The 25,505-nt window shown below is 35.1% G+C and overlaps 3 protein-coding genes and 1 pseudogene across 9 annotated transcripts; 1 reads left to right on the top strand and 3 right to left on the bottom strand.

The window, feature by feature from the left end:
• The first annotated feature begins 1,104 nt into the window (after positions 1-1,104).
• Positions 1,105-4,691, top strand: LOC111294039 (putative protein phosphatase 2C 5). Of its 3 annotated transcripts, none has more exons than XM_022887186.2 (8): positions 1,105-1,303; positions 2,142-2,387; positions 2,738-2,909; positions 3,001-3,221; positions 3,361-3,468; positions 3,557-3,682; positions 3,768-4,000; positions 4,223-4,691. In XM_022887186.2, exons 2-8 carry the CDS (start codon positions 2,178-2,180, stop codon positions 4,440-4,442), a joined length of 1,290 nt encoding a protein of 429 aa, XP_022742921.1. In that variant the 5' UTR covers positions 1,105-1,303; positions 2,142-2,177; the 3' UTR covers positions 4,443-4,691. The 3 variants fall into 3 exon arrangements, with proteins under 3 accessions (XP_022742921.1, XP_022742920.1, XP_022742919.1); XM_022887185.2 differs by having other exon boundaries at positions 1,110-1,303; positions 2,069-2,387; XM_022887184.2 differs by having other exon boundaries at positions 1,113-1,328.
• Positions 4,692-5,085: 394 nt separating this feature from the next.
• MTSSB (mitochondrially targeted single-stranded DNA binding protein) lies at positions 5,086-7,405 on the bottom strand. The gene is made up of 6 exons (XM_022887188.2): positions 7,239-7,405; positions 6,778-6,968; positions 6,275-6,483; positions 6,075-6,175; positions 5,718-5,777; positions 5,086-5,452 (listed from the first exon to the last, which is right to left on the bottom strand). Exons 1-6 carry the CDS (start codon positions 7,309-7,311, stop codon positions 5,436-5,438), a joined length of 651 nt encoding a protein of 216 aa, XP_022742923.1. The 5' UTR covers positions 7,312-7,405; the 3' UTR covers positions 5,086-5,435.
• Positions 7,406-8,530: 1,125 nt separating this feature from the next.
• Positions 8,531-14,931, bottom strand: LOC111295407 (eukaryotic translation initiation factor 3 subunit A-like; annotated as a pseudogene). The gene is made up of 14 exons (XR_016327309.1): positions 14,824-14,931; positions 14,343-14,424; positions 13,619-14,100; positions 12,933-13,152; positions 12,456-12,819; positions 12,345-12,374; positions 11,487-11,714; positions 11,216-11,377; positions 10,853-11,074; positions 10,531-10,737; positions 10,249-10,455; positions 9,854-9,934; positions 9,512-9,710; positions 8,531-9,145 (listed from the first exon to the last, which is right to left on the bottom strand). The product of XR_016327309.1 is annotated as a eukaryotic translation initiation factor 3 subunit A-like (transcript).
• Positions 14,932-15,528: 597 nt separating this feature from the next.
• On the bottom strand, positions 15,529-24,217 carry LOC111295406 (topless-related protein 3-like). Of its 4 annotated transcripts, none has more exons than XM_089743045.1 (25): positions 23,875-24,217; positions 22,791-22,970; positions 22,558-22,671; positions 22,091-22,249; positions 21,810-21,984; positions 21,562-21,691; positions 21,041-21,150; positions 20,763-20,895; positions 20,572-20,681; positions 20,341-20,410; positions 20,194-20,267; positions 20,022-20,117; positions 19,849-19,944; positions 19,250-19,377; positions 18,829-19,063; positions 18,572-18,739; positions 18,396-18,482; positions 17,922-18,074; positions 17,734-17,844; positions 17,451-17,630; positions 17,252-17,380; positions 17,048-17,143; positions 16,440-16,622; positions 16,173-16,348; positions 15,529-15,999 (listed from the first exon to the last, which is right to left on the bottom strand). In XM_089743045.1, the coding sequence occupies exons 1-25, from the start codon at positions 23,952-23,954 to the stop codon at positions 15,795-15,797; spliced, it is 3,378 nt and encodes a 1,125-aa protein (XP_089599171.1). In that variant the 5' UTR covers positions 23,955-24,217; the 3' UTR covers positions 15,529-15,794. The 4 variants fall into 4 exon arrangements, with proteins under 4 accessions (XP_089599171.1, XP_089599170.1, XP_022744612.2 ...); XM_089743044.1 differs by having other exon boundaries at positions 20,341-20,422; XM_022888877.2 differs by having other exon boundaries at positions 21,041-21,156.
• Positions 24,218-25,505: the final 1,288 nt, after the last annotated feature.

Here is a 25,505-nt window from a genome sequence, read left to right on the forward strand (position 1 = left end):
GGGAGATGAACTGACCTGAACAAAGATTTGCATACACACCCAGAGGCAGGAGCAGGAATGATTTTAGCCACAATGAAGCACAACAATCATCCACCTGCATGTTGATTTATGTCACCTTGCCTTTCAAATGACTGGCCAACCATATGTAGCTCCCACAAACACATGGCCATGTCAGCAAATGCCTTGAATGCTTTGTTTTGTTTTTCAAGTGTGTGAAAGATATATTCACTAAATTCCATTAAAGAGACAGACCACCACCAGCCACAAAGTTTGTCTAGCATCTGAATTCTTTTATGCTAAATTATCATCCCAAGTATGATTTAGAGAAACAAAGTCAAAGGTATAAAAAAATATGTAGCAATTAGTAAGAGGCAACTTGCAGTTTCCACTTGTTGAACCATGATTACAAGATATAATGGAAAACATTAAGCATAGTGATGAGAAACATGCAAATGCAATCCCACTCCCGTTGTCATCAGCACTGCCACTGCTGACTTTGAATAAATCTACCCTTTATTTCATCATTTAGGTACCTACTATGTCTGAACAAATAAAATGTTGAATTTGGAACTAATTAAGTTTATTAGACAATCCAACAGAGTATTTCTGAAGCAACAAAAGTAAATGTCTTGTTTGGCCTGCTGACATGCTTCATTTCTTTAATCTGGCATCCTCTGCCAATCAATTTCCCCCTAAACAAACAATCCCTGGCTTACTAGCTTTTTCTCCAACCCCACTATTTTTTTCTGACAGCCAAAACACAACAAATTTCCGTTATATTTTTTATTAAAGAAAACAATTCTCTGTGGATGAATGAGCACAGAAGTCAAATCCAATTTCATTTTAAACCAAGAAAATTTGACAGATAGATTTTCTTTACCCTTTTTTATACCTTCTATCTTACATTTTCTGGCATTTTTACATAATAATCAGTTCTAAAAGGATAGGATGAATTGGTAATATGATACTAAACAATATTTAAAAATTATATTAAAAAAATCATAGCAATATTTTTAAATAATTTATTACAAAGGACTGTTTTGTCATTTCAAATGTATTTGGGACAAGGAAAAAGATTAAGATGTAGGACATAAATGTCATTGTAAAAGGCTTTTGTCCAAAAATCACCACCTGAAAACCGCGTTTCTCTCTCTGGATTTCTCTTCCAATCAAATCACTGTGAGCTCGCTCTGGGTTTTTCAGTTTGATTTTTGTAACCCAGAAAAACACAAAAACAATGCCTTTTATTCATGCAGAGCAATGAAGAGACACCCAATGTGTGGCCATATCTGCTTGACCTGAGGTTTCCCTCTCTTCATCTTTCAACTTTGAGTTTTTTGGACTTCTCAAAGTTCACTTTTTTGTTTGGGGTTTTTGGGTGTTCATGAGCTTGATTTCTGTTCAATTTCGGATCTTGAACTGAATTTTGGGCTTGTAAGAAAACGTTTGATAATGGGTTGGTTTAGATATGTCTATTGTTCTTTTTTGTAGATTGATGGTTTAAAAATGATATTTTTAGGTTAATTTTTTAATGGTAAAGAATTTAGCATTGGATAATAAGTTTTGTACACTGTCTTTGTTTGATTCATTATTTCTTTATCAGTCCCATTGATTGCTGTAAGTTTAATAAAAGAGAGTTTATATGTGGAAATTTTCAGATCAGTTTCTGGGGATTTGTGTTTTAGTTTTGTGATTGAAGTGGTGAAATGTGTAAGGGAATTTTTGTTTAATTTGTTTTGTTGGATTGGGTTTTTTCATGGAAGCTTTAAGAAATGTTAAATTGAGACGACTATCATGTATTCATCTTTTTGCTGTTTGATCCTTTTGGCTTTGTATGTCATCTCATATGATGTAAAATGATGAAATAATTTTGGGAAGCTCTAGATCAGTTTGATTCATTTTTAGCCTTTTTTTCACTGATTGAGTGGTAAAAATTTGTTCTAAAGGTTAATTATGAGGTATATACTATATAGCATGTGAATGCTTTTTTATTTAATTCTTCTTCTATTGTTACTATTTACTCATTGCAAGTCTTCAAACAAAACTGATTTTTTAAGAATTTATTTAGGTGCCTTGTGCATTTCCCTTTCCTTTGAATGTGCTGATGCTAAATGGTTTCATTTGGATTGCTATGGCTTCAGCATTGGAGTTTTTGAAATGTTGAGACCTAAACTAACATGAGTCAGGCTGAAGTATCAAGGATGAAACCACCTCTTGTTCCACTTGCGACCTTGATTGGTCGTGAGCTGAGGAATGAGAAAGTTGAGAAGCCTTTTGTGAAGTTTGGACAGGCTGCTTTGGCCAAAAAAGGAGAAGATTACTTTCTGGTTAAATCTGATTGTCAGAGGATTCCTGGGAATCCAGCAACATCTTTTTCAGTGTTTGCGGTATTCTCTTCCTCCTTCCACCCACCCCTTCTCCCTCTCTCTCTCTCTCTGTCACACACACACACATACACATTAAACATGAAGGATATTGGCTTATCAGCTTAAATAGCATTTAATGGATTCCTCTTGTTTGGTTATGAAGAAATGAAGAACGAAAAAGAGAGAATTTGAATTGTGATGTGGGAAAAATATATTCGCAATTTTAGTTCTGGTCAACATATGTTCTTGTTTAATTTTGTCCACATAAAAATGAGAAACAAAGTCTAATGATTATTCTTTTCTCGCCTACTGATCATGTTGACATTACTTTTGATGCTTGTAGAGATTCCTAATATTCATTTTATTGGCAGATTTTTGATGGGCATAATGGTATATCAGCTGCCATTTTTGTGAAGGAGAACTTATTGGGTAACATCTTGAATGCAATTCCACAACGCATCAGTAGGGAGGAGTGGCTTCAAGCCCTTCCTCGGGCTCTGGTTGCAGGTTTTGTGAAAACGGACATTGAATTTCAGCAGAGAGGCATGTATTCATTTCTATTTCATCGCAGTTAATTTCCCTCAGTTAAATTCTGCTGCATGCTTATCTTTGTAGTCATGTATATTGATGACAGGAGAAACTTCTGGGACAACAGTTACATTTGTTGTAATTGATGGATGGACTGTCACTGTTGCATCTGTTGGTGATTCTCGGTGTATATTGGATGACACCCAAGGGGGTGTAGTTTCTCTCCTGACTGTAGATCACAGGCTAGAAGAGAATGTAGAAGAAAGGGAGCGTGTCACTGCCAGTGGGGGTGAAGTAGGAAGACTTAATGTTTTCGGGGGCAATGAGGTATTCTACTCTTACAAGAAGAGGACTTTCTCTTCTTTTTCTTTTTCAGGTGGGGTGAACTAGAGGTGGTGGAATAGGTTGTTTGTGAAGGTTTAAGAATGTTTATAACTCGTTATCTTTATGTATTGAATCTGTGTAGGTTGGTCCCCTCCGTTGCTGGCCTGGTGGATTATGCCTCTCTAGGTCAATTGGTGACACAGATGTTGGAGAGTTTATTGTCCCAATACCGCATGTTAAGCAAGTGAAGGTTATGTCCTTATGTCTTTTTGCTGATGCATTTATGAATTTTCTTCTGAGCATTCAAACCTTGAAACTTCTCTTCTGTTTTCGGTTAGTTGTCAAACGCTGGAGGACGACTTATTATTGCTTCAGATGGTATTTGGGATGCTTTATCTTCAGACATGGCTGCCAAGTCTTGTCGGGGTTTACCAGCGGACCTTGCAGCAAAGCTGGTTGTTAAGGTGATGTCCAGATTGGTTTTTTTCCACTTATCTTATCCACTCAATTTGCCTTGATATTAATTCTTGTTTTTAACACTTCTTTTAGGAAGCTTTGAGGTCAAGGGGTCTGAAGGATGATACAACCTGCCTGGTTGTTGATATTATTCCTTCTGACCAGCCTGTCCTACCTCCTACACCAAGGAAGAAGCAGAATGCGCTGAGTTCTTTTCTTTTCGGTAAGATATCTCAAAATTCTACAAACAAGACTACAAATAAACTTTCTGCCGTTGGAGTTGTCGAGGAACTATTTGAAGAGGGTTCTGCCATGCTTGCTGAAAGGTCATTCATTAGAACTTTCCCTTGTTCTTCTAATTTGTTTTCTATTTTAATTTTTACTTTATAACATGTATGTGGGGTGGAAATGCCTGGGGGAAATAATATGGATGGTCTTAAAATAAACTAGCAGACCGTACCGAAAAAAGTTAGCAGAAGTTGCTAATGAATTTCCACAACCTTTTATAAATATAATTCATAAGTAGATTTTTATAATAAAAATTGCAGGTTGGGTAAGGATTTCCCCATGAGTGCAAACTCGGGAATCTTTAAATGTGCAGTCTGTCAAATTGATCAACCTCCCGCAGAGGGTATAACTGCGAACTCTGGGCCTTTTTTCTCACCTGCTTCCAAGCCCTGGGAAGGACCCTTTCTCTGCAACAAATGTCGGAAAAAGAAAGATGCCATGGAAGGAAAAAGGCCAAGCAGACCCACAGTGGCCACATAACATCTCATTCGATAACAAAGTAAATATGGTGTTTTTTTTTTTTTTTTTTCTGGCTGTGTGAAAATGGATGGTTTCCCATTACCTGTTGATTGCAATAGATGGGTGTAAGAATGGAGGCAGAGATAGATACAGTAGGTGTTTTGCCATTATTGTTTGTTAGTTTACTTCTGTGCTCGGCTGTAATACCGACCAACTCGGAACAAGATGCTATCTAAATCTTATAGAGATTGGTGATAGTTTGATTGCTAACCGCTTGAATTTGTAATTAAAGGTTAAGATTGCATGGTAACATATATATATATATATATGTATTTATCTTATATACATATATATTCCAGCTGCCTTTCAGCAACAGCAATGCTATCTTCTGAACTTACTACCCTCATTGTGATGGATTTTAATTGAAACAACAATACAAAAAGAAAAAAGTGAGATGGGGATCGACCACCAGCTCATCTTTACAACCAGCCAAATCGCTTGAGTTTCTCAAAGACAATGTCATCGGACCAAGTCAGATATTCTCATAATAATTAACAATATAAAGCATACCAAAACAGCAAAGCTAGAGGTTGGAATTAATCAGAGAAGCAAATTAGGTCCTGATATTGATGCAATCATGTTGCTAAAGTAAACGGTCCTAAAATGATATTGAATATCAACCTAATTAATAATATCATAAATCAATTCACATAATTAATTCTTCAAAAGTGCACCTCCCTTCAGTCCATGATGGAGAGATAAAGAAGGTGGGGCAGCAAAGAGAGGGAAAATGATCATCATATTTGTCTGACAATCAGAAAGTTTTAAACAAAAAGTACCATAATGACCAAGTAATGTGTAGTAACTATGATAACTAAGCACTAATTCAATCTTGGAGCAATTAGCCGAAAACCTAAAATAATTGACATTTTCTTCTTTTTATACAGAGTTTGCAGCTTCTGCCGCTCCCATCTTTCGGTGAAACGTTCCTAGAATGTGTCGTTAGACATCAAACTACAGTAATGCCTCTCCTGCCACAAACAGTCAAGTGCACTAATCAAAAGATTGAAGGAGTAGTAGTGCAAGCTAACTGAGACAGTGACCTGTGAAGTCCTCTGATAGTAGTTCCAGGAACTTAGTATAAAAAGACCACCTTGGGGTCACAGGGTTAATGGGATGGATTGGGGTATTCCAGTTGTGCAGAAACTTTCAATCAGAGTTTGAAAGTATGGCAGTAGCACATGGCAGGAATACCACCAGTCAACTCACAAATGTAAGAAAGGGAAGAAAACTTACGCAGATCATCAAAGGATATATTGCTAAGACTGTCACCAGGCTTTATAAGGCGAATTCTTCCTGCAAGAGGTAAATTACAGGGTAAAAATGTTACAACATTGACAATGTGCCGTGTACATGCCTATAAAGGTGATGAAGTCCTTATTATAACAAACACAGAGAAACATAATCATAAGAAAGCTCAGTGCATAATGCTGCGTGCCAGTGTCTAATTTCTTCAAGAACTTAAATCTGTTTCAAATCAAATTCAAAGAGCACAACTCAATTTACGAGGTCACCAAAAACAGACAACAAACACATGCCCCCTAAAACAATAAAATGAATAATACGAAGGGAGATAAATAAAGAGCCACATACCATCGCGACGGATACATATTTCTGGTATATATTTAACTTCACCATTTATGCTGTCATTGTAAACTCTAGTTTCAATATCACCCTCAACATAGACCGAAGAGCTGCATTAAAAATCCATTCCTCAAACACACATAGATATAAACATGGTGCTATTTTCTTAGATAATCCAAATTTTGATTGCATCAAGTACGAATATATACTTTTTAGTGATTTTCTGAACAGCATATGTCCCAAGTATTTCATTATGCACAGCAATTCGATGCCATTGGGCAGGTTTTGGTGAGTTTTGGTCCCTTATGATTCTCTGGTCGAACATGCCACCTGTTCCAACTGTAAATATAGTCACAGTTCGTCCGTTCCTCAATATTTTCTGCACAGGGGCTTGCCCAACTCTTCCACAAATAATTGCCTGTAAAAAATATTTCATACTCGATTTAAATTTCCACTTAAAGGTAAGAGCAGAGATGAACATGCAGACCTGTGCATGCAGATAGAACTTAAATTCAACTAAGCTAGCTGGTTGATTTATAAGTACCATGAGTATCACTTAAGCATCCTATACCACATTTAGTGATTCAAGATAACAATCATATTTATAATCAAAGATTTGCAGTAAGAAATGCTACATAATACACAAAAAGCCCATCAAATTCCCAGCCAAAATTCACAATTCACACTGATTAAAACTAACGAAAGGTTATACCTTGTGCACACCACGGAAATTCCAACCCTTTCCAGGATTGACACCTTGGAGCTGTGGCTCACGCTTGTCAGACTTATCGCCAAGAAAATCATCAATCACATCTTCAATTTCACCGTCTTTCCCTTCATCATTTTCGCTATCAAGCGAACCAGTCGAACACCACATCTTGGAGGCACGTTGCACACCCGCCACTGCAACATTCATTAGCAAATTTATCACATGCAAATATGTCATTCCACTTTTATTAATCAAGCATATCAACTGTTTGTCGAAAGTGCTAAAAGAACCAACATTAATCAGCATAACTAACCATTCATTACACAAAAATTAACCTTTTTATGTAATGGCATCCATACAAATAAAAAACCATCTAGAAAAATTATAAAAATAGTAGCTTATATCAATATGTTTAATCCCACAACCATAAATGTTTAAAAAAAAAAAAAGAGCGAAATAGAGACCTAGAGAAGAGTTGGGTGCTGTAGGAACAGAGATTCTAAGAAGCTTTGCACATCTGCTAGCGAGTGAACTCATTATGTTTAAGTGAGTTAACTCAAACTCGGAAAATCCAAGGGATGATGACAGAGCAAAAGAGTTGAAATGAAAATGGAGCGAGCAAGGGGAAGAGGAAGGGTTTTAGGTTTTTTGTTTTTGTGTTGGGTGCGATTCCTTCTGTTGGGTGGGCCGCGATGTTGGGCCGCAAATATTAATCCAATAAAGAAACAACAGTGGAAAAAGAAAAGAAAAAAAAATTATGTTCCTAAAATAAAACTATATTTCACATTTACTCTCCATTTAATTATAATTTAATTTTCAGGAGGTTTTAAACTAATTATTATTATTGATGAATATTAAAGAAATGGGCATTATTATTATTATTATTATTATTATTGATGGATATTAAAGAAATGGAAAGTTAACGAGCATATGAACAAAATAATTTTTTGCATATATAATTTATTAATAAAATATTAAAATTTTAATTTTAATGATTAAGTTTAAATTCTGACACCTCAAAAATTTTTAAAAAAAATTTGTGTACTTTTAGCGGAGGCGATTTCTAATAATTATAAGCCAAGAAATCAATAGTAATTTTATTAACAAATCATAAAATGTAAACTAGTAATTCTAACGTAATTCTTCCCTTTTTTTATTATGAAAAAAATTATGTTCAACAAAGCACCATAATAACCAGAAACTTTGTCAGGACCTCTTCGAGGGTCAAAGACTATGAATGAGAAATGACAAAAACTTATCCAACGCAAAGCATAACTAAACTATCTCCAGCAAAAGAAACAAAATCCACCATTAACATGTCAGACTGGTTTATATAACTTGATATTCCTCAGCCTGGTAGCCGTACAAAAAGCAGTAATCGACCAAAACAAGGAAAAACAAAAGCATATAATTCATCTCTCCGGAAAGTCCTCACAAATCAAATTTTAATAATTTGATTTATTAATCGAATTGAATTTAAATATTCTTACAATCAATTTGAATAATTTATAAATTTAATTAATTTTTTATATTTAAATATATTTTTATTATTTTAATTAATAAAATATTTAAAACTTGAATTTAAACTTAAACATAAATAATTAAATTTTTATCAAAAATAAAAATCAAATTAATTTTTTTATGTTAATCAAACTTAATCGAACGAATTTGAATAACTCAATTTTTATCTCAAATCAAACTTAAATTAAAAAAATAAAATTCAATCGAATTCGAATTGAATTTCAAATTTTAAATTTCAAATCAAAAACTTGAACTTAATATTATATTTATTCAAACTCAAAAGATTTGACACCGCTAATTTTAAGTAGTTAGTTTGGGACAAAATTTGTATTCCAGGACACCACTTGAAGATCAGAAATCGGATCAAACACGTTGTGGGTTCCTGGCTCTTGATGGCCTCCAGGGTTCTGGCTTGCTGCTGCTGCTACCAGCACCACCCAAATGATCAGAATCCTGAGGTGGAGCCCTACTGCCACTACTCCAGCGATCAGCTTGCGGTGGAGGGGCCCTGCTGCCAGTAGTCCATCGATCAGGTTCTGAGGGTGCAGGCTTGACCCAGCGATCAGGTTCTGAAGGTGGAGCTGGACCAGAGCTTTCGGGTCTTTCTCGCCGGAACCTAGGAACATATTTCCCGGAAGAAGGCGCAGTAGCAGCAACTCCAGGCTCCATTGTGCGGGACCCAGCAGGAAGCTCAGAAGGCCTAGACAGCCCTTCTGTTGACCTCCCCAAGAGAGCTCTCGCCTCAGCCTCTCTTTCTCTTCCAATTCTCGTTCTCTTTGCCTCCGCTTTTCAGCAATCTCATCCATTTTTGCTTTGTGCTCAGCTTCTTCTTTCCTTCGTCTCTCAGCCTCTGCGAGTTTCAGAGTGCCAATAATTATAGTAGATGAAAGCACAAATTTGTAGCTTCATAACCATTAACACACACTAACACAATATCCTATATCAAGAGGAACATTTTAAAAGGAAAGATACCTAAAGAATTTAAATAACAGAAAAGCATAACTGAAATGACTGGACAGACAAAATTCTTAAATTTCCCTGAATTAATTGGAGGTGAGACAGAATTCATTTGACGTGAGAAAAAGGAAATTTATGAAGCAACTAGACCATAATTTTTCTAAAGAAAAAGATCTCTGAGCTAATCCAAAAATGGAATAAAATTTCAAGGTCAAGTAATTATGAAAATATAATCATTTGGAAGTATAAAATTATATACCTTCACGTTTACGAGCTTCCACCTCTTCGCGCAGCTTTCTTATCCTCTCTTCAGATTTCACATAGAATATTTTCTTTCTCTTAATATCTCTTTCCTGCTTCCGGGCCTGAATGATTTGTTTGATTCTCTCCTCTCTCTCTACTCTCCGTTGGTCAAACTCAGCTTGCCGACGACTCATTACTCTTTCCTGGAATACCATCTGTGTAAAAGCAGAAACCAAATTTGTCTATGTTAAATGGCTAACACTGTGGAAGAAAAGATACAGTAAGTTGCAAGAAAATTATCTCTTGCAAGAGAAACTCTCTCAAGAGCACAACAGCCACAAACCCAAAATGTACTGACCTTGTTTTCCAACATGCGTGCCAGCCTATTCTTCTCTTTCAAGTCCCCATCGTGACGCTGTCTGCTCAACTCAACTTCCAGCTACAAGACGGAAAAACAGAATTACATATGATATTATCAAAAGGTTGACAATAGCTAAAACCAAAAAAGAAAAAAAAAAAACCCTCTTAAACAAAAATAGTGTAACATAGAATATCTGTCCATCCCTTTGAGACAGATATGCAAATGAAGGTAGAGCATCTGCCGAGGCAGACTTAAACACATCACAGTATTAGATATGTTTATAGAAAATAAAAGGTCACATGTTTCGGTGCCTTGAAAGGGAAGTATAGAGAACTAGGTATGTTTTCAATTGCAAAAACAGGTGCAACAAAACAGAGAATTAAAAGATTCACCTGTTGCTCACGTTCATGAAGCACCTTCTCTTCTATCAATCGTTGTTGAAAAGCAGCTTCAAGCAAGGGCGCTGCTTCCTCTCTCTTTGCCCTTTCCAGATGGTCCATTGTTTTGGCAACTTTTTGCAGTCTCTTCTCCTGTTCCTGCCTCTCCTTGAGCTGCTCACTCATCGCCCGCTCAATCAAGGTTTGCTTTGTCAATTTCTCCTGTATAAACATCCAAAGTCAAAAAAAGCAACTTCCATATGAATCAGAAACTTAATGAAAAAAATGGCAGCTCACCCCATCTAAAATTGGCTTCTTTTTCCCTCTTTTTAAATGCTTTTCAGTTTCCTGCTGTAGTGCCGGTGCTTCTTCAAGCTCCCGCTCCTCTATTTCCTTACGAATTCTTTCAGCTCGCTGTTGTTCAAACACAGCAGCAAGCCTCTTTTTTTCTGCTTCTTCACTTTTCTTCAGCAACATCTGCCTCTTTGACTCCTCCTCACATTCCTAGTGGATCAAAACAAACAAAAGCAAGGGCATAACTTTATAAATTCATTTTAACCCTTTTGCTAAATGATGAAACCTCACGTTGCTCATGCAACTAGCCATTTAAATGGGTTACCATTTCCAATACTTGACGTTCTTGTTCTTCCTTTCTTTTCTCAATGATTGATTTCCGAGCAAGAAGCCTCTTGTGTTCCTTATCTACGATATCCCCTAAACCCAGTAAAACTTCACCCAGCTTTGATGCTTTCATGGCAGAGAGGTATATCATGGCTCTTGCTTTATTCAAAGATTCAGCAAGAATGGTTAGGTGATCACGAAGCTTGTCAGATTCAAGACCCTCAAAAGGCCAACATAAGGAAAAAGGTAAATAAATAAATGTATCCTATGCTATGTGGACACATTTAAGAAATATGAACAAAGTGCACAAATCCTAGCAATATCAGTGAAGAAGCATAAACAGCCCAAAATTCTAACTTACCATATTACCAAACAGCAAAATACCCTTCATGTGGTCAACTTTCATTGCTATGAAATTATGTTTCACAGCATCAACAGAAATCATTTCCACCACAGAAAAATAAAAAAAGGGGATCATCTGAGACAAACTCTCAATTTTCATTGTCGGGTAAACCTGGGACACCTGGAGAAGCAAGGGACAAGGACATTGGTAAAATCGAGCATAAATAAACAAAGTGGGGTATATAGCAAATAAAAAGAACAATGAAAAGAAAATAAACGCAAGAACACACCTGCTTAAGCAACCTGAGCGTAGCAAGCTTTTCAAGGGCAGGAACATATTGAGAGAGTTGAACTTCAGGTACAGATGAAGGTGAAGCCAGCTTCCCACCAAGTTTTGATATTTTCATCAATAGAGGCTGTATCTTTGACGCAACATCCAGAGGGAAGAATTCATGTTCCAAATGATGGTAAAGATCTTTCACTTCTTGAGTCGCACAACTAAGTACACCTTTGGAGACCTAAATAAAAGGGGAATAAGAACAGACAGTTTAGACAGCAACCTAACGACATCTAAAAAATTTTTAGTTACATAAATATAAAGCCAATACTCCTTCCCATAAGAATCTGAGAGAGAGAAAAAGAGTCACAATCAAGCCTAGCTTGCAAAACTGGGTTGACTTATTTCTTTGTGTTAAAGAACATGGCAAAAAAAGACCAAGTAACTTCATAAATAGAAAGATTATGGACCTCACAGAGATCCAGGTACAGCACATGTTTTTAAGGCTATAATAACCTAGAAATAAAGTTAGACCTATATGGCAATTGATTATTGTACCTTAACAAAGTGGAATAGAGAAATTATATCATGTAACCAAATCCAAGTAGTTTGTGATTAAGGGCTTAGTTGGGTTGAGTTCTGTTATATTAAAATTGACTTGAGAAACATCATCGTTAAGACATATAAGCAACCAGCAATTGACAACGTTGCCATCCATGCCTTTCTTTAAAAAAAAAAAAAAGCCTCTTGAACAATTTTTAAACTTTGAGCATTCATTAGAACAAACTATCAAATCAGTGTAAGTAACACAGACAAAAAAAAAAAAAAGAAGAAGAAACAAGCTAAAAGAGCTTATAAAATTTAAACATACCAGTTCTGTGAGAAGTGACGACCTTGAAAACTGGAAGAAGTGCAGAATGTCAGAATACGTTAACAGCAAGAAAAAGGAAAATGAAAGCAAATGGAATTTAATACAACATACCACTTCTCTGTTCTCAAGTTTAGGTTCAAGATTAAATCCTACAAGACTTGCCATTCGAAGGTTGCACTCTTTCTCACTTTCAAGTTCCAAGTGTGTTGCACCCCGTGTTTGATCGTAAGGGGACACTGACAGTGCAGCCAAAACAACCAATGATGCTATCAACTACAAATCCTTCTGGCTTAAGTTTTTTTAAAGCTTTTTTGAAGTGTGAATAGCTTGAACCATGCATAAGCATGATAAAAATGGCTGCCCGAAATCCAGAATATTTCAGTTAACTTAGCATGATAAACCACCATCAAGGAAGCCTTAGGTGTTTTCTTGACAATGGACATCAATCCATGAATATCTTCAACAGAACGAAAAGCTCCTGCAGGGACCAACATGACAAGTAATGATCAGAAGCATGTAAGATATATCCATCACAAGATAGCAAATTCATCCATTAAGTACACATAGAAGGTGGATGAAGCAAACTACGGACCTGCCAGAGTCCTAGCTCAGTAGCAATCTTTAGGTGCTCAAATCTTGTATTGAGATACAGTTGCAAGCTCTCTGGTGCTGACAGATCAGGTCTGTCCCTCTGGTCTTTATATTTATTTAAATTTGCTAAATGATTCCTTATAATCTTACACAACCTTCGGAACTCTGTTGTCCGTTTATACTGCTTGCCAAACTGGTACGCCCGATGTGCTGTCATCTACAGGATATTTAAAAAATGAACAATTCTTCATTTTAAATCAATACGTACACAAATTACTATTATCACGCAAATGAGACATTCCCATCTGAAGTAAACATAAAACAAGAGACAGTCATTCCATTATTGTCCATCATAAGGGACTGCAGACCAAAATCATATTCTCTCTTTTCCAGCAACCTGGTGAAGTCTTTGCAATTCATCTAATAACAACTTAAGTCCTATATTCCTCAAAATTTATCCTTTTATGTGCAAATTCTGACAAACCATAAATGAACCTTACAGAATAGCAGTGAAGGGTTGTGTACTCAAATCTAAAAAAATGTAAGAAAGAACCTAGCCACCCTTCTTTCATAATGCTTAAAACAAGTTTGTCCGATTTCACATAGTTATCAAAAGTTGAAGACCTAGTTATAGGTGTAAGAAATGCTCAACATTTATGAAAAGTTATTAAGACAGGAAATACCGCATAAAGTGCCTCTAACTAGGAATTGTTCCGCAATATTTCAAGTACTGTTCTATAGGTCTCCCAAAGAAACTTGAACCAAGGAGTAATAAGTTCACGATCAGACCTATCCTTTTCTTTCTTTCCACTGACATAATTTAGCATAAAATCGTCAGGCCTTTTATCAGCTTCATGGTCATCAACATCAAGAGCTTCTTATAGGGCTTGTGCCAGACTACGAACCTGCTAAGCTTTCTCAGTAGAAAGATGCATGAAGTGCTTGATCACCTCCTCCAAAGAACTAACATTGACTTGTTGACATACAATTCAGTATTGAATCAGACCATCTTTGGCAAGCCGACCCTTCCGCATGTCAACACACAGCTCTACATATTTAAACATTATCCTTTCAAGTGGCTTCTGCCAACCTCTGTATCTCTTTGAAGCTATTAGATTGTGAAGCGCCTGCAACGCATCTTGCTTCTGCCCAACATTAATCAACTCTGCATCAACACCATCACACAGTCATCACAAACACGTATATCATAAAAATAAAAGTATCAATCACAACCCAACATACACTTCTAAGCCTAACTATTTAAGGCAATGCCTCCACAATCCAGATGCACATTAACAGCAGACAATGATTTTTAATACAGAACAAGGGCTAGCATACATTCACAAAATGCAATTAACCAAACAACAAACGGAGCCTAATAGATGAAAAATAAAAATAGTTTCTAACCTTCAGCTCGCTTCAAAGCATTCTCTGGTTTTGCAAAATTTGCCATGTTTTCAACCAAATTGGTAACACTGCCCGCGATTGCCTGGAACAAACAACATCAAATCTCAATCAAATAAGTTAAAAAACAATTACTCCAAAGATAAAACCATAATTATGTTCAAGCTTCGAGTGAAATCATATCCAACTACAAGTTCCCAAGTAAAAGAAGACAAAAAAAAAAAAAACTAAAATTACGATCTGAAACAATGAAAAAAATTCCTATTTGTATTCATGAAATTCACCATTGATAGATTGAAATCCTAAATCTACGAAAACAGATCAAAAAATTAGAATTATTTAAGTCGGTTTTACTTTTGATTAATTTTCATGAAGAAATTGCAATAATAAAAACAAATAAAAGTTCGAGTGAAATACAACAAAATAACGATGGAATTTTCGAAAAAAAAAAAAAAACAATGAGATTGAACTTTAACAGACTCGCCTGGAAAGTGTTAGCCGCGAGCAATGAGAAGAAGCAGAAGAGTGACTTCAGAAGTTTCCGCAAGAAAGAGATAATAAATAATAAATATAGGCGTTTTGGGAAATAGGCGTTTGGATCCTAAGCCTAATATGAAACCGCCTCTAAAACAGTTCGGCCCGTTGTTTCTGCAAGAAAGAGAAAATAAATAAAAAAAAAAGGCGTTTTGGGAAATAGCCGTGATGTAAGCCTAATTTGCAACTACCGCTAAAACAATTCGGCCCGTTTTCAGAATCCGCTTCTTCCCATAATACCTTTTATAATGGGCCATTTAACCTGGCCCAACTGGATAAAGATCCCGTATTGAGAACTTCATTTGATTATATTTTTTAAAATAAAAAAAAAATGGTTTTGTTATCAAATTAAAATTTACCAGATTTTACTAACTTTTCATTTTAAATTTTTAAAAAAAATTCACTTTTTTTTAAGGTAATATAGTAGTTACTAGATTTTCCAAAGAAAAAATCACGTGAATTTTTTTTTAACCATCATAATGAATCCGAATCAAGTGAAAAAATAAATGTAACAAATTTATCACATTTACGCCCTTCAAAATTCCAACATTTATGGATTTTAGTTTGTTTATTGGTTTTTGAAGGTTTAAGAGTGAGGATTGGTTGACCGCTAGTATTATTTATTGATACTTTTTATACTCAATATATATATATATATATATAATTACAACTGAGTTTATTAGGGAAAAATAATATGTAAATACATCAACCATTCCCAACAAAGAGAAAAGAAAAACATAGGAAGGGTTAAGTACAAGTAAGACAAGAACAAATATCAATCAAGTAGGAGGATTATACAAGAATTGGCCATTCCTAATCATTTATGCTTTACCTTTTAATATGGAAGACTAAAAGTAAGAACCTAATATTCTACATTTGATAAAATTACAGTGATACATTTTTAATTACTACAAACGCATCTCACCTTTGTAACTGATCAGGTGTGTGATTGCTTGTGGTAGATGACGATGTAGTACTACCGTTATCCATGGGTGGATTTACTCCCCATTTCCCTTCTGATTCAGACGGCTCCATCACTTTCACCGATCCGTCGGTCAATCCGATTGCAAATTGGTTTGCCTCCATCGGATGTGCAGCCACAACAAGCGGGTATACAGCTTGGTTTCTGTAAAACAGTGACACCAGAAAATTGAATGTTTGCTGGAGTCCATGCAGTTTGAAACAATGATTCACAATTAACCATGCACAAAAACTACCAGTATGGAGATGACACTAACATCGATTTGGAAGGCAACTACAGGTTCAATGAATTTGCATGGAATATAGCAGATAACTTACCCTTTTAAGATTGCCTGGGACAAGTACACTGACGAAGCTATACGGCATCGAAGTCTTAGGCTATCAGCATCAAATACCCCAACATTACCATCACAAAAGGTAGCATAAACAGATTGGCTGTTACAGGAGTATGCTGCGTGAGATATGGGTGCAGGCAGTACATCTTGTGGAATCCACTGCGGCAAATGAATGGCATTTGAAAGTGTTCCCCCCATCAAAAGAAAATATTATATCACCAAAATCTATACCACTTTTTGATTTTCCTACCTGTCGAATGCGCTCCATCTTGGAGGCATCATATATTGCTAACTGTGTTTCATGAACTACCAGCATGCGAATTTGATTGAAGTGAAATTGTACTCGTGTGTCACCTGTAGGTGCCTTTCCAGATGGGATTTGGATTGGAACTGATTTCCTTTTCTCCCATGTATCAATGCTCCATACACACAGCTGCAGAGAATAGCAAGATGTTAATAAGTAATAACATCACTCTACATAAGACCTTTCCCTCATCCCTATTCCCTCTCTGTCGATTAGTAACATGCATATCCAGTTGTACGGGCATGACATTACATTCATCAATAAACTAAAATATTGTAGCAAGTCCTTAACCAGATGAAGGAAGAAAGCATGAACATAAACAAACGGAAAAAATTTTAAGCCAAACAGAGTAAATGGAAGAGATAGAACTGTGTAATGTATATCAGAGATGATGGAACCAGAGAAACACCAAGGAAATTAAGTTGAAAAACTAACTAATAAAATCAGTTGTATCTTTTCTATTTTTATGATTACCTGAAGTTTTGTATCATTTAGATCCCATAGAAAAGGTAAGAATAAAATAAGTAAATATGACAAGCCTGGATACCACTTACGTGAGCATCAGCACCTGACGAAACCAAGATATTGAGGCTGGTTGAAAAAGCCAAACCAGTTATTCGTTTTTGGTGACCTTTCAATTTTGATTTCACCTAAAAAAGTTGAAAAACAGATTACTTTGGAACCACTTAAGAAAGCAGGATAATACAACAGGAAGAAGAATAAATAAGCACACGTCAAATGGAGTTGGGAAGTGCCACCTCATCTACCCGAACATTGTAAATATGGATAGTTGAATCCTCCATTCCAATTGCTATGATATTATTATCCTGAGGGTGGAATGCTAGGAAGGTTGAAGCTGGAGGAGGAGACATGAATGTTGTCATTACCTGCAAATCATGTGTTATTAGCATGCCAAACATAAAAGTACATTCAATACACAAGCTCATGAAGGCGTACCTTGAAAGTCATCATGTTAAACAAAGAAACTTTTCCCCCTGTGGCTGACATTACATATGAATCATTCTTTGAGAGTGCTATGCATGGTACCACTTCTTCCAGGTTGACACCTGTGACATCATTAGTCATAAGAAGACCACTATTTGGTTGCCAATGCTGTGGAACGACATTGGTAGTGGCCTTTAAAGTTTAAAGGAATTCAGAGTTCTCATCAACAAAAAGGAAGTTATAGAGAAAATGTCAAAGTAAAAGAAACAATTTTATTCGAGAAAAAGTATTGTACCTTTCCAGATGGATTCTGTTCATTTCGGGGCCACTTCCAAAGTTTCTGAACACCATTTGACCCAAGTGCCAAAATACCAACAGCAGAATTTGTATACAAAAGCCGAACAACCTTCAAAGAGATGCAATGATTCAGTGCTAAATGGTATCACTAGGTTTAAACCTGATTCTTGAAGAAAACTAGTGCACCTCGCTGGAGCTATCTGTGCTGTCGGATAAGGTAACTAACCGACACTGACCAGGATCCACAATTTCAGCTAATTGCCAGGGTTTAGTCTTGTCAGTTGCATCATCTACACCTCTTGGCTTTTCGACACTTATACTCAAGGGATCAACTCCATTCTTGGGGGAAAAACAATCCAAAACAATAAAATCAATTGCAAAAAGAACATAATAACCACAAAAAAACCTTGAAAAACCTAGGGTCTATTTGCATTATAGACAGCCCACTTGTTCTGATGAAAGCACAACATGTTCCTTAATGCATGAAAAGAAAAATGAAAGGGAGCATCCATAAGAATTAAAAGAGTTGGCCCTTAAATCTAATCTCCTAATGTGCTTGTAGCAATATGAACCATATTGTTACTGCTGCAAGCTCCAATTACCATATAAAGTTCAGGGAAAAGTTGAAATGTGAAGCAAGGAACATCCAAGCTAACATACAAGTATAGGAGAATGCCTGACAGGAGAGCTCCTTTCCACTTTACAACTGACAGGACCAACATTTGCTACTGCAGAAGAGCCAGAAGCCTAACCAACAGAGAAAAAAGTGAAAACCTGCAGGTCTCAAGACATGAATATTCTTAAAAAAACATTAAGCAAATCAAAACGATCATAACCTTAATTGCAGCAAAAACAATGGGTGTTCTCAATGGATCAAAAGGTGATGTCTCAACTGCTCTTAAAGATCTAAGACCCACAGAATTTGCAAGTATTTTGAATCCGTTGTCTGCTGTTGTCACAGCAAGGAGATTTCCTTCCTTATTGAATTTCACGCGGGGAAGACTCTGAGGCAATTAATATGATTAATTAAACACCCAACTTAATAGCATACATGTTTCACAAAAGAACTACAAAATTTGAACATTTAACTTACAGGGAGTCCACCCTCAGCATCTGTGAAAGCGAGAAGATTGATATTATCCATGTCCCAAAACTTTACCCCGCTATCTTCTCCTGCAGCCAAATAATGATTTTGTGTCGTGTCAAATGACACAACACCTGCTGATTTCTTTCTAAACCCCACATAAGTCCTCTTTATCGCTCCTTCACTTTCATTCCACTCAACTAGAAAAGATTCTCCATCTTTACTTGTGCCACAAGAGAACAATCTGAATCCAAAAGAAGAAATTAACAAAAGTTCAAAATTAGAATGAAATAAATTACATGTAAAATTCAACAACAAAAATTTAAGGCATTATAAGAAAAAACAATTTTTTTGGGGAATGAATACAGTCCAACTTAAAGTTTTCAAGAGGAAGTTACTAAAATTCCTATTTTAAGATTCATGATCATACCTACTTCCATCAGCACTATAAAGCATTGTAGTACACCAGTGACCTGGAGCATTGTAATCAACTCTGGAACCCATATTATCATACAGCCAGGCCTTAATTTTCCCATCGGCAGCAGTTGAAAATATGAACTGCAATGACATTGATAATTAGCAAATGAAAGTATAAATTCCCATCCAAACATCAATTCTCGACCAAAAAAGAAAATCTAAGCATTCAACTGAACCAACAAAGCTATATACTCCACAAAGACACTGGCCTAAAATGTTAAAGAGAGTGAATCAAATATAGCAGACACTATAGCACCAAAGGGAAGATCATTGGGGGTAAAGTTCTAACTAGGAGTATGGAAATGGTTTTGATAAAGAACACAGCTCTTTCATGGATATTAAACTGGAAAGAGAATCATAAATTACAGGTTGTGCTAGCACATTGCTATACAAAATTTCATGCATTTAATAAGATGGTTGTGACAGCATCTTTAGGCAGCACTGATTGGTTATAGTCACAGTCAAGACAGCGACAGAGGCAACCAGTGCAGCTGTTTAATAATTAAGGCTTTGTATATATAATCAACAAAAAATGACATTTTTGCATTGTACCTGAATGTTCTCTTTATGATGTGGGCAGATGGAATAAACTGGAGCATCATGACCTTCAAAATTGAACAGTTTTTGTCCCGTCATTGAATCCCACACCTGTTCCACTTCTTTCATTAGGATAACAATAGATATCCAGTTTAAACAAAACTATTAGTAAAAATTTACTATCTCACCTTTATGAGCTTGTCATCTCCACAGGTAACAATGCAGAGTTGTTTACTTGGATGAGCAAAAGCTAAGTCATTTATGCCACCAACATGGGCATCAATCTGTTAAGAAAGAAAAAAATGTCAAAAAACAGTTATGTATCCTTTTAGTTGGAGAGTAGAAAAAAAATCAACTAACCTCTAAACGCTGGATTAGATCATTTGGTCCAGGATAAGCATACAAGTGAATTAAGTGTTTGGAAAATGCAACCCCTGCAGCAAGAAATACAATAAGAACAAGTATATGCATACTAAATTGTTCGTAATCTATCAAAAAGGAACACACCTACAAAATTTCCATCAGGACTCCATGTGACACGGCTGACAGATATAGGTGTATCATTGACCATCAAAGCCTGCAAGTAACTCTTCCAACAAAATCAATTGCAATGTTGAAAAGCATAGAAATAGCTAAAACACACGAGTCACATGACAAAAATAGTTTGACAGACATCGGAAAAAGAAGACAAGAAAAAAAGTATAGCATAGAGAGAAATCTCAGAAAGTGATGATAAACCTGAAATGGCATTGAACATTTAGACATTTCCCATATCTTGAATGGCTTTGAAACCAACCTCTCCCGCATTCCAAGTTCCCAGAGTGCAATTTCACCATTAGCAGAACCAACTGCTCCAATTACATTATGTCATGAAAAGAGACAAGTTTCAAGCTAGACTCGGTAAGATGGATAAAAATAAACTTTCATACCAAGTAGAAATGTGTGGTGTGAAGGATGAAAATCCATGCTTGTGACCATGGATCCTTGATGCATGGTCAAAGCCACTGTTCTTGGCAGGTCATCCAATGAACCAGCTTGCTGCCGTGTTGTAGGATATGTAACCTAACAATGCAAAAAGAGAAACATATTAAACCAGTAATTAAACAAAAGCAAATGAATCTAAGATTAGTAAAAATGTAAAGTTAAAGAACAAGTAATGAAGGACACAAAAATGAATAACTAAAAGAAATGTAAAAAGAGAAATTACCTCCTCAACTGATGGAGCAGGCCACAATCTTTTCATTAGCTGTTCATGGTCAGGGTTCTGATAATCAACCATGCTGGGCGCAGATGGAGGTGTTCTTGGACGCTTCAAGACTGAAACTATTCAAATGGGAATGCAGATTAATGGCATATACCTAATAAGACATATTTACGTAATAAAGAGATCCTTTAGGCTATCCTTGCATGGCATTGAAGACAGAGTAAACAGAAAAAGAAATGTCTGATAGCATCTCCAGTACCAATAGATCAAGTAAAAAAAAACTTTCAAGCTAACAAAGATTGGCTTCCTTAGGAATTAACACATCCAGAAATTATAAATGACAAGAATGGCATTCTAATATTAGACCAGCAACTGGAACCACACCCCAAAATCAGAAAAAAAATTAAATGGATGTTTTGACCATCTTATGACTAACAGTCTGATGTGCATTAATAGAGCAATTGTCCAAATTATGCCAGTCTTTAGAATAGAGATTTCCAATGAGTCAGCATTGAAGTTTTGACCTTGATTTTGCGCAAGAGGTATGGACGATGCTGTGACAACAGCAGCTTGGACAGATGAAGAGACAGAAGCATTGGCCATCCATCCTGCTATAGCACCAGCATTAGCTGCTGCTGCTGTTGGTGGGAAGGGCTATAAGCCAAAAGTATGACAAAGTATGTGTCAGTCAATATTCCAAATATTATTATACAAGTAGTAAAATAAATATCCATTCAAGAAAATAACAAAATACAGATGTTGGGCAACATACACTATGAGCTCCAAGTGATGTATAAGCAGCAGGTTTTGCAACTGCAGCAACTGGAAGATTGACAGGTGTAGGTGCAAGAGGACCGTTTGGAGGCATACAATTGTGATCTGTGAATAAAGTCTTGATGTCTGGGTTTGGCCTTGGATTCTTGCAAAGCTGATGCTGCCAGTTCAAGCTGTATGAACCCATATTTTCAAATAAAAAATATATATCTATATATACCAGTATAACAAATTATATTTGCTTCCCTAGTTTTAATAACAAGCATATATCAACTTCACCTTTGGTTGATCAAAGTCCTTAGTCTAGAGGACTTCAAAGTAGGGAAAGCAAGCTTATCACGAAAAAGTGGATTTGCTTCTATGAGTTTCTTTAGTTCTACCAACATTATACAGCGAGCAGTTTTTGTATCTCCATATTTTGACAGCTGATCATTTTCCCTGCATTCAGATGAGAAAAATACAACTATACAATTATGAAGATTTCACGCATTCATTTGGGCTTGGTTTACATGAGATGGACATTTTATCTCAAAAAAAAGTCAAGATTTTGTTACTCAGCTGAACAGAAGTTTCCTTTATAATCAAATTCCTTGGAATAAACTTTTTAAAACTCAACTAATATGTTCCCTTGTTACCAAATTAAATCTCTAGACAGATAACTGATTAATAAATAGAAATCATTCATTAATGTTATACCTCGACAAATACCAACTAACCAATATAGTTTATTTGTGCAACGAAATTACCTGAAATTGTTGAGGGTCAAAAGTTGAGTAATTTCTTTGTACAAGTCCTCATTAAATGTGGAGAACACCTTCAAATCACTCACCAATATTTCAACAGCCTTTGCCTTGTCTTGCCTGCAATATCAATAAAAAATATCAAACTATTTCAACAGGATAAAAAAAAAACTCAAATCATTCATTAATCAATAATTTAAGGATTTCCAATAGTTAAACAACTGAACCATTAACAATACCGATCAAGTGCTTCCAGATACTTCTGCTTCCTTATCTCAAAGAATATCTTCATGGAATATCGGTTATCATCAACTTTAGTAAAACCTGATAAATACTTCTCAACTTCATCCCATTCTCCAGCTTGAACTTTCTCTTCAAAGTATTTCATGTTGAAGAAAAACCCTGATTCTTTCTCAAGCCTATAGAAGATGACATTGTTTAAAACATAAATTCACAATCATATAATTGCTAATGCAAATCAAATCACTCTACTTCCTTAGGCCAAATATAATGCAATAAGGAGCAGAGAAACACTTTGCCCACCTGTAAAATTCTTAGTTACCACTTTACTCACAAAAGAACATGCGATAAAAGTGAGTTATCATTTCTTCTTCTTTCTAATCTTTTTTTCTCTTCTAATAATAATAAGTTAAAACAACAAATTCATTCCATTTGAAATCGCCTCTTTCACATGCAACAAAACATAGTACTTCCTAAAGACAGAAAAATCAATATTAAAATTCCATTGCATATTTTTCATAACTTGCAAGTAACAGCAGACCTGGCAATCTAACATACGACACAGTGACACTAACATGAACGTGATCAGAAAAAAAGACACAAAAGTGACACGGTTTAAATTTTTAGCAACAACTATGTATGAGATTAACAAAATAAAAAAGTATTTCATGTTTTCATGTCGACACAAATTATGACACATAATCTTCACATAAAACATGGCACAATACATGAATTTTAGCATTTTACAAAACACAAATACACGAATCACCAGGTCAACCACGGCCAAATTAAGGCACCAAAAACTTACCTCTACAACCAAAACCCTCTGATTTTCACCATTTACCACCACTAAAACTCAATCAACATAGCTACTTAAATTACTATAACTAATTTCACCATAAAAAGTAATAACACAAAGAAAAACAGTAAAATTTCAGATTCACAAAAATTTCCTTCATTTCCTTCTACTTGTAGACATAAAAAATACCAATACAAGACAAAGATACGAATATGCGGTGCGTGCTCGTGTACAGGGAAATTAATTAAATAAAATAAAAACAAAAATACAAATTAAAGGATTACCTATGAACCGACTCTTTGAATTTCTCTTCCTCCAGAAACTGAAGTATGAGAAACACCAGCTCTCTGCTCAACGACGACATTTTGTATGCTCAAAACCAAAAGAAACTCGATCTACCAAAACCAGCCGAGTCAAGGAACAACTCGAGCTCGAGTTAAGTCAGCTATAACTTCGAATCTGAATAAATTTGTAGAGATTTAGAGATTTTCCCCTAAAGATTCTCTCTCCAAAGTTTACGTGAGCTCGAATTTGGAGGATTTCTAGGGTTTAAAGCCTGAGAAGAAGAAGAAGAAATACAAGAAGATAAAGCAGAGAGAGAGAGAGAGACTGGGTCTCGCTATCTTCGATGCGCTGTACAGGGGTCTTTCATTTTCTACGTACCTATCAGTGAAAAGCTGAGCTACTTATTATGATAAGACATAGTACTTATCGAAGAGTTATCAGCTTATCATTGCGTGAGATGATGGGAAAGCAGAGTGCGGATTCGAAACCACTAATTTAAATCTAGTGAACTTTCAATTCACACGTCCAGTAGGTCCCTCATCTCCTTTCTTTTCGTACTGTATGTAACTGTCGTCATTACTTGAGTTTTTCTCAGGGACCGTTTTCCAAGTCGGTGATCTCTCGTGATAGTGTTCGTTTTTTACTGTTTTTATTTTTTCTCTTGCGATGTATTTGTGATTTCGATTTTTTAGGCTCGCGCGCATTTTACAGTGGCGTAGATTTGTTATTTATTTTTTAAAAAATTCTTAATTTAGTATTTCGTGATACAGGTTTTTTTTTTTTTTAAATCCATCACGTGATTATAGCATGAAACAAAAAAAATTTTATATATTAAAATTCAATTTTATTAAATATTATTTTTAAAAATAAATTATACGAAAATTTTAAATACTATTAATAGTATATTTAGATGTTCGTTGGAGGAAAGTGTTTTGATGACCGTACGAAGGGAAGCTCGAACATGCAGCAATAAATTATCGTAAAAAAAATGTTAAAGTTGATTTGTTGAGACGTCAGATCAAATTAGTAATGTGTTTAAAGCTTTAGTAAGAAATAAAATGTATGATAAACATTAAAGAAACTTCAAGGGGCATTTAATTAATGGAATCATAAGTTAAAAATATATATAATTTTTTTAAACTATACGGTATTTATAAATTTTTTGAATTTTTAAATTATTTCATTTTTAAATTTACTCATTTGACTAAGAAAAATTCATATATATTAAATCATAAATAATTATTATAATCTTTTAGAATAATTACTATAATATTTTTATTTTTATAAAAAAATTATTAAATATGTTTTTGATTAAAAATACTTTTAATAATTTATTTTATAAAATTGAAAGAGATTATTTAAGGTATTTTATGAGTAAAAATACTTTAAATAATTTTCAAATTTTAACTTTTTTTTAGAGATTATTTAAAGTATTTTTTGTTTAAAAAACGTATTAAATAATCATCTCATAAAAATTAAAATAGATTATTGAATGCGTTTTTTGTTATAAATGCCTTAAATAACATTTATTAAATTTTTTATTTTATGAATTATTTAATATGTTTTTGGAAAAAAGGTTTCAAATAATCTAAAAAAAATGATAGGTGATTATTGAAAATATTTTTTGCAA

Source organism: Durio zibethinus, chromosome 14 (assembly GCF_047325235.1).
Source record: "Durio zibethinus cultivar Kanyao isolate XHJ-2024 chromosome 14, ASM4732523v1, whole genome shotgun sequence".
NCBI lineage: Eukaryota > Viridiplantae > Streptophyta > Magnoliopsida > Malvales > Malvaceae > Durio > Durio zibethinus.